The sequence below is a fragment of the Sparus aurata genome, chromosome 12 (assembly GCF_900880675.1).
Source record: "Sparus aurata chromosome 12, fSpaAur1.1, whole genome shotgun sequence".
Taxonomy (NCBI): domain Eukaryota; kingdom Metazoa; phylum Chordata; class Actinopteri; order Spariformes; family Sparidae; genus Sparus; species Sparus aurata.
The window spans coordinates 27,353,212-27,362,607 of NC_044198.1; the positions used below are offsets into that span (position 1 = coordinate 27,353,212).

General features: G+C 42.0%; 1 protein-coding gene across 1 annotated transcript; it reads left to right on the top strand.

Moving 5' to 3' along the window:
- Positions 1 to 6,288: 6,288 nt before the first annotated feature.
- On the top strand, positions 6,289 to 9,041 carry LOC115592925 (zinc finger protein 37A-like; the record flags this gene model as incomplete). The annotated part of the gene is made up of 2 exons (XM_030436191.1): positions 6,289 to 6,780; positions 8,989 to 9,041. Coding segments are annotated over exons 1-2 (363 nt in total), but the record flags the coding sequence as incomplete, so codon positions are not given.
- Between the last annotated feature and the right edge of the window lie 355 nt (positions 9,042 to 9,396).

Genomic DNA, 9,396 nt, shown 5'->3' on the forward strand with positions numbered 1-9,396 from the left:
ACGAGCAATAAAGTCGTTATAACAAGGTGTGTCCTAATCACCCAGTGTATTAATACAATTCGGCATCAGTTTGGAGTCAATGGGTTAAATAATAGTTGTTGTTTTTTTGAGTCAGACAGTAATTTATTGATGTTCCTAAATGAAACCCCTGAGTTTCCTCTTACTGCCAACACGGGATGTGGTTTTATTTTTGTCGAGTTTTTAATTTTATTCATTAAATCAACTGGCTTCACTGCAAAGTGTTATTGGATTTGTTTTATGGAGCTGAATATTATTCAACTTTATGTTTTTATCAAGTGACCCAACTTGTTTTAATGGCTATGGCTTTTGTTACCAGCCTGTTGTGGGACTGCTTTTACTTTCTCAGTATTTATTTGATCAAGTATCATACAATATACAACAAGGTGAAGTTGGTACTCTGCATTCAACCCATCCTGAGGCAGCAGTGGGCAGCATCTGTCAGGCCGAGAACCACCTCCAGATGTTAGCCAGTGATAGCCACACACATATCTTTGGTGCATTGGTTCATATTATTAATTCTCTGTCTTTTGTTGTCTGTCCCTCCAGAGCTTCCACAGCAACATGTCTGTAAGGAGGAGGAGGTTCTCACTGACCAGCAGCTCTGTAACCAGGAGAGGAACTCCAGTCTGGACCAAGAGGACCCAGAGCCTCCAGAGATTAAAGAGGAACAGGAGGAACTCTGCACCAGTCAGGAGGGAGAGCAGCTTGTACTGAAGGTGGAGATGGATACCGTCATGTTGACTCCAACTTATGAGGAAAGTGACCACAGTGAAGCAGAACCAACAAGTGACCACCAGCTCCTCTCTAACAACTCTCATGTAGCTGAGAGCCGAGACCAGAAAGGAGGAAAACATGGAGACTCAGGATCAGCTGGAGATGGAGAGCCGAAGAAAAAGAAAAGACATCACGGAAAAAACAAAAACTCTACCTCAACAGACATTCAACATAACACTCACCCAGGTGAAAAGTCTTTCAAATGTGACACATGTGGAAAGAGTTTTAAGTTTAAGTCTCAATTGAATATACACCTAAGAACCCACACAGGTGAGAAACCTTTTACCTGTGAAATTTGTGGGAAAGCTTTCAGCCTCTGTACAAACTTAACACGTCACATGAAAGTCCACACAGGTGAGAAACCGTATTCTTGTAAAACATGTGGCAATACTTTTAAGCTCAACAGTACCTTAAAAGTTCACATGAGAACCCACACAGGTGAGAAGCCGTTTACTTGCAACATATGTCGGAAGGCTTTCGGGCGTCGTACTCGATTAACTTGCCACATGAGAGTCCACAGAGGTGAGAGGCCGTATTCTCGCAAAACATGTGGGAAGACTTTTAATCAACCCAGTGCCTTAACAGTTCACATGAGAACCCACAGGTGAGAAACCATAATTTTGCCTGGGCAAAGTTTGTCTGAGCAGAATCAGAAATCCTTCAATGTCCTGCAGGTGGGGAAATTTGTTTGTCCCAGCAGCCAAATGACAGAATATTTCAAAAGACAAAACCAATAGCAAAAATAAACAACATCATTAAAAAGGTAAGAAATACAATAGATGTATAAACATATAAACATGATATAGTACAAAATTAACAGCACATATTTATTCCCAAATATAAATAGTAAATATGGGTGTTAATAAAAATGACCAGATAGTGCAAAAACTTCTAAACGTCTATAGGGAGCAGTGCTGGTTGTACAGTCTCACAGCAGCACCTCTCCTTCACACACTTGGGGTTTATCAATCTGTTGCTGAAGGAGCTGCCCAGTGCTGAGACAGTGACCTGCAGGGGGCGGGATTTGCAGCGATGAGAGCCTGCATCATCCTGCTCTCTCCCACCACCTGCACTGGGTCAAGAGGGCATCCCAGGATGGAGCTGGCCTTCCTGATAAGTTTATCTCCTCCTGTCTGCTGCTAGATGCTGCTGCTCCAGCAGACTACTCCATAGAAAATGAGATTCCACAGAGTCATAGAAAGAGGTCAGGAGTGCCCCTCATCTCATTTTCTTCCATTTATACGTGAGGGTCTCGTTACCGCTTTATCCCCCCTTTTTCAAGGGGTCGCGGGGGTTACTGGAGCCAATCCCAGTTATCTCTATTGGCGAAGGCCAGGGTATACCCTGGATGAGTCGCCAGCTCGTCGCAGGGCCCTTACTGATGGCAGAGGCCACCACACAAGGGGCCAACTGCACATCATGAGCAATTTTGGGATTCAGTGTCTTGCTCAAGGATACTTAGGATACTTAGACATGTAGCTCAGTTCCGCCCCAGGGGAGCCGGGGTCGGATCTGACCTTCTGGTTTCTGGTTGACCCGCTCTACCCACTGAGCTACAGCCACCCCATACCAAGTTCTAGTTCTAGTGTTTCATGGATAATTGCAGAACTTTAACTTGAAATGACATACTTGAAGAATCCTCAGAGGTTCAATATACACAGGAGAAATGATGAGCTGACGCTTAACGTGTAAAAATTTCCCCTTGAGAAAATGTCAAAATATGTTTATGTGTCTATCTTCATGCTGATTTGATCATATTTGTTAACATGACGATTAAAAAGTTGAGTTAATCGGTCTCATGTGTCTCACTTATTATCGCTCCTCGTGTCCTGCTTTTATATAAACAATTATATGTTAAATACTTGTAGTTTTTACAGTAGTTTCCATGTGTGTAACCAAAAAGTTAGCTTCAAAAGTTAGTTCAAAGTAGCAGTTTAGAAAAGAGTACCACATTTCTTTGTGGAATTAAGCAGAGTAGATCTACACCTTAATACAAGGAGTACACAAACATAGTGTAAACAGTGTGTGAAAAGAGGATAAATGGTGTTAAATATAGTTAAATTAATTTAAATAACATGTAAGAAATGAGAGACTGTTTAGCAACTGGAAATTCTTTTGTTCAAGTTTAAAACTAGTCAGATATGTTTTAAACAAGTTCTGAATTAAATGTAAGTTTGAAGCGGAAGAAGAAAAGCCTCCGCACTTCCCCTGTCGGAGCTTTAGAGCGTGACACCCAGCGGAAGTAAACAGTAGCAGCTAGCAGCATTAGCTGGCTGTGTGTAATGAATGAAGTGAAGACGGTACTGAGTCACAGCGCATCTCATTATTGAATGAGTAATTAAAGAACAATGAGTTCAGTTGAGAGTTTGAGAGAGTTTGTCAACGAGCGACTAACTGCTGCTGCTGAAGAAATATTCAGAGTTTTTAAAACAACTATCGTCCAGTACGAAGAAGAGATCGATCGGCAGCGCGTCATGCTGGATATCTGCTGGAAACCCCAAGTAAAGTTACACAGGATAGGTGAGTAAAAGTGTCTTATTTTAATAACACTAATGTTCAGAGCCCTGGAGTGGCCACAGAGGGGGACATAGGCCTATGCATCGCAGCCACGTTTCACTACATGGAGCGAACATACGAGTGTTTCCCTCGTTTTGGTTCATTCCACTCCGGGACTCCGGAGGTTCTGAGTGTCCGCTGCACGGCTGGGCTCCGTTCTATTAAAGACCGCGGCGAAACTCCGCTCAGAAAATGATGATTTTACACACAAAACGTTCCGGAAAATGTGAGGAGATGTAAAACTCAACAGAAAGAGGTGTGTCTCATTCAACCTGTTGGGAAGACATTTCGGCACTGATTTTGGGTCAGTGGGTCAGATGAGATGGAAGCTATTGGAAAAAACCCATTTTATATTAAAAACATCAATAACAAACATGAGGAGCACTAAAGTCCATATAACAAGGTGTGTCCTCATCACCCAGTGTATTAATAAAAATAGGCTTCGGTTTGGAGTCAATGGGTCACATAACCTGGAAGCTATTGAAACCTTCTGAGTATTTCTACCTGTTGTTATTCAGCCTTTGTTCTGTGTGCCTTGATGCCCTTATAAATGAGGGTTGCCTATCAATGATCTCTGGAGGATAAATAAAGGTCGATTGGTTTATTAAATAGTCTCAACAGTTGTGGAGTGGGATAGACTTCTATCCAGATATATATGGAATGGCAAGAAGCCAAGAGTTGAATATAAAACTCTAAAACTCAAGAAAGAAGACGGAGGTATGGGGCTCCCATGCTTGTTGTAGTATCATTATGCAGCACAGCTGAGGTCTCTTTAATGCTGGTGTGACCCAAGCTACTCGGCTAGTTGGAAGGAAGTAGAGCTGGCAATGACTGATAAGATCCCACTCCAAGCTATTATTTCTGATGAAACATTAGTCAAATACCTGTTGGACAGAGAGAACCCATCTATCATTTTGTCCCTGAAAATGTGGAAGGCCACTCAAAAACTGTGTAATCTACAGAGAATATCAAAACTGAGCTTTCAGACCTTGAGGGAAGAGTTTAATTTGGAGCAACAAGATTTTTACAGATTCCTCCAAATGCGACACTATTTAGGAACAATCATGAGAGATGTGAACTTGGCAAACTTGGAGGATGGAATAATGAACATTTTTAAATCTGCCTATGACTCTGACTGCAATGCTAAAATTGTTCCTAGGATATACAGCTGTCTCTCAAATAGAAGGTCAGAAGGGGCTCTATATATTAAAGAGAAATGGGATGGGGAGAGTAATGGGGTTCTCTCTGGAGAGGAGTGGAGTGTGATCTTTCAGATACAGTGGAAAACCATAAGTCCCCTCATTTGGAGGGAATTCTGTTGAAAGAGTCTGGTCTGTTTCTTTTTCAGGAACGACATAGAATTTCTTATTTAGGCTGCTGGAGGCAATGTCGGGCCAACAACGCATATCACTATCATATATTTTGGTCTTGTCCGGTGCTGGACGCTTTCTGGAAGAATATTCATCAAACTTCCCTTTTTCTGTTCCCTTTAGATTTGATGTCTTGTATCTGTGTAATATTCCACAAGGGATAAACTCGAAGGACAGGTACCTTATGATAACTCTGCTGGCTGCAGGTAAAAAAGCTATAACCCGCATGTGGTTGAAGCCCCAATCTCCCTCAAATAAGGACTGGATAGACATAGTCCATCAAATATACGCCATGGAAAAATTGACATACTCCCTCATGGCACACCAAGATAAATTTACCAATATATAGTTGAGGTGGACTGACTTTATTAGACTTCAAGGACAAGATCTTACATGAGACATATGCGTGATGTGGCTTGAGTATAACCTTTCCTCTCAGCTGATGTAATTGTATTGTTCATCCATTTAATAAATGTATTTATTGATTCATTTTTTTTAAATGTATTTTATTTTTCATATTTTTTAGTTTGGTGTCCATAGTCTGGTACCAGTAAGAATGCCTGTGAATTGTGACCAAGGCGAAAGGACTGTTACTATTTAGCTTTTAAAATGGTGGAATAAACTTTGTTAATGACTCAATGAGTCAGAGTGCAACTTTGAGTTTCAGTGTCACTAATGTATATGTTGAAGTTCAACCTATGGAATTACATTTAATCTCATAGGTCTTTTGGGTTATTACCAGTAATGACCACCTTCAAGATATGGCGTCAGGATTGGCCCTACATCATACCGACCAAATTTCGTAAAAATTGGTGTAGCCGTTCAAGAGATATAAACTTCCCATATTTGTAGCACCCCCCAGTGGCCAAAATTCGACAAATTCGGCTCATCCCTTCCCAGTGTCATGACAACCAAGGATCTCAAATTTGGTGTTCACAGCATTTAGTTTGACCGAGATATCAAACAGTTTACTTTATTATAGCTAGCTACAGAAATATGTTCGTTAATAATTTGCGCATTTTTTGACCGAGCAAAATTCTTTTGGTAACTTTAGATCAGGTCCAGTGGAAGAGTGTACGTGCCAAGTTTCATGCAGATCAAACAAAATCCCAAGGAGGAGTTCGAAAAAGTGGGTTTTTCAGTTTTTGCGAATTTGCGAAAAAACATTCAGGCGGAAGTGGGTGTGGTCATGGAAAAGTGATTCAGCTCTATTCAGGGAATCTGGGGATACAAGGTTTTTGAATGTGTGACATACGGTGTGGGAGTTATAGGCAAAAACGTGTTGGCCTAGGTTATAGCGCCCCCTGCAGGCAGATATATGTAGTTTGTTGTGTCTGAGGTACGTTCAGGTGTCCGGACCAACCCTCCAAATTGCACCACCCTCCCTTGCACGGTTTAGCATGCAGCACCACTTTTAGCCGGAGAAAAATAAAAATAAACATCTTTACAATTACAATAGGGTTCCTAGCACCGCTGGTGTAAATGCTTGCATACGAGTTCCCTCGGCCCCTCGGGCTTGGCCCCCTAAATATGGTCCGTCTTTTGTTGTGTGTCCCTCCAGAGCTCCCACAGCAACATGTCTGTAAGGAGGAGGAGGTTCTCACTGACCAGCAGCTCTGTAACCAGGAGAGGAACTCCAGTCTGGACCAAGAGGACCCAGAGCCTCCAGAGATTAAAGAGGAACAGGAGGAACTTTGCACCAGTCAGAAGCTAGAGCAGCTTGTATTGAAGGTGGAGACGGATAGCTTCATGTTGAGTCCAACTCATGAGCAAAGTGACCACAGAGAAGCAGAACCAACAAGTGACCACCAGCTCCTCTCTAACAACTCTCATGTAGCTGTGAGCCGAGACCAGAAAGGAGGAAAACATGGAGACTCGGGATCAGCTGGAGATGGAGAGCCGAAGAAAAAGAAAAGACATCACAGAAAAAATAAAAATTCTACCTCATCAGACATTCAACATAACACTCACTCAGGTGAAAAGTCTTTCAAGTGTGACACATGTGGAAAGACTTTTAAGTTTAAGTCCCAATTGAATCCACACCTAAGAACCCACACAGGTGAGAGGCCTTATTCTTGCAAAACATGTGGGAAAGCTTTCACGCTCAACAGTATCTTAAAAGTTCACATTAGAACCCACACAGGTGAGAAGCCTTTTACCTGTGAAATTTGTCTGAAAGCTTTTGGGAGTCATCCTCTATTAACTGATCACATGAGAACCCACACAGGTAAGAAACCGTATTCTTGCAAAACATGTGGGAAAGCTTTCAGCCAACATGCACACATAGCGGCCCACATCAGAACTCACACCGGTGAGACACCTTTTACCTGTGAAATTTGTGTGAAAGGTTTCAGCCATCGTACAAGCTTAACAGCTCACATGGTGACCCACACAGGTGAGAAACCTTATTCTTGCAAAACATGTGGGAAAACATTATGTGATTCATCCAGTTTGAAAGTCCACATGAGAAGCCACACAGGTGAAAAGACGTATACTTGCAAAATATGTGGGAATAATTTTAATAAAAACAGTAACTTAACAGCTCACATCAGAACCCACACAGGTGAGAAGCCTTTTACCTGTGAAATTTGTGGGAAAGCTTTCAGCCAACATGCACACTTAGCAGCTCACATGAGAACCCACACAGGTGAGAAACCGTATTCTTGCAAAACATGTGGGAAAGATTTCAACCAACACGCACACTTGGCAGCACACATGAGAACCCACACAGGTGAGAAACCCTATTTTTGCAAAACATGTGGGAAAGATTTCAAGTCTCATGGTGAATTGAATCACCACATTAGAATCCACACAGGTGAGAAGCCGTATTCCTGCACGATATGTGGGAAGGCTTTCAGCCAACTCACGAACCTAAGAGTTCACATGAGAACCCACACAGGTGAGAAGCCGTTTACTTGCAAAACATGTGGGAAGACTTTCACACAAAACAGTAACTTAACAGTTCACATGAGAACCCACACAGGAGAGAAGCCGTAAACAGTAAAATGTCTCTGACATGTTTTATTAACAGGTATTAAAGTAGAACTACAAGGAATATGTAAGAGGTCCTTGGTCCTGTCTATTGTATATTCAAGTGTGTTTATGCCTTAATCATGTTTGAATTCTTTTTGAATGATTAGTGATCTTAATCGTGTCATATACCTTCATGTAGACGAAGTCCCACTATTAAGCCATGGTGAAATTGTGGGAAAGGTGAAACACAATCTCGAAACATCAAATCTATAATTTAGTCCAAATTAAGTTTAAGGAATTTAGACTTATAATGTCATCTAAGAAGTGAATGCTGTCAGCTGCCAGCTCCACAGTAGCGTGTACGTTCTGTGCTTGCGTGAGATGCAATAAGCAGGTGGTGCTACATGAAAACAGGCAACGACGGAACAGAGTGCATAGAAAAACAAAGCCCACACAGTATTCCGCCCCTCCCACACACCGCGCTGATTCGCTGGGCACACCGCCAATCAGAATGGTCATACAGCTGGCACACAACCAACCAGAGAATCCAATAGCTCAGATGGCCGACAGCACACCTTCTCATACTTCGCATGTTGAATCGGAGCAGACAGTGTCCGTGCCGCTATGAAAGCTTCCAACACAGCTGAACATACCGAACAGATTTGTTCCCGACCTCATCCGAGTCTCCCCAAATGCTTCAGTCATCCAACGGTTGGGCCAGTGTCTTCCTGCCTTAACTTCTGACTTTTATATCATAAACTTAGGAGAATTGCGATTAGGGTCTCGTAAGTATTAAAAATTATTCTGGTACTATTTAATATCTAAAAGTCGACCCATAATTTCACCATCTGCCCAGGATCACATTAACTTATTACTTTACTCATTACCATCTCTACATTTTCTTTTATCTGTTGTTGTTCGACTAAATTGTCAGTTCATTTATTTTGCCCTGAATCTTTCAGTTAATAAACATATATTATCGTTTGTCATTGTCTGTGCAAGTCACTTCTAATGTGGAGAACTGATAGATCTGTGTAAAGAAATCACTGCTTAAGAATATGAGATTGAATATAGATTTTGAAATTGAATAAATTGATTTGGAATTGATTAGAACTGTTCAAGCTAAACTTGACCAGTTGCATTTGATTGATTTCTTCTGGATTAGTCAAATAGATGGAGGTGGTGCCCCATTTACAATTGCAATATTAATCGCCAGTGATTAATTACATTTATTATTAAGTAGTGTATCTCCTCGCAACCCATCCTGAAGCAGCAGTGTCCTCTGTCCCTCCAGAGCTCCGACAGCAACATGTCTGTAAGGAGGAGGAGGTTCTCGCTGACCAGCAGCTCTGTAACCAGGAGAGGAACTCCAGTCTGGACCAAGAGGACCCAGAGCCTCCAGAGATTAAAGAGGAACAGGAGGAACTCTGCACCAGTCGGGAGGGAGAGCAGCTTGTACTGAAGGTGGAGACGGATACCTTCATGTTGACTCCAGCTTATGAGGAAAGTGACCACAGTGAAGCAGAACCAACAAGTGACCACCAGCTCCTCTCTAACAACTCTCATGTAGCTGAGAGCCGAGACCAGAAAGGAGGAAAACATGGAGACTCAGGATCAGCTGGAGGTGGAGAGCCGAAGAAAAAGAAAAGACATCACAGAAAAAATAAAAACTCTACCTCAACAGACATTCAACATGACACTC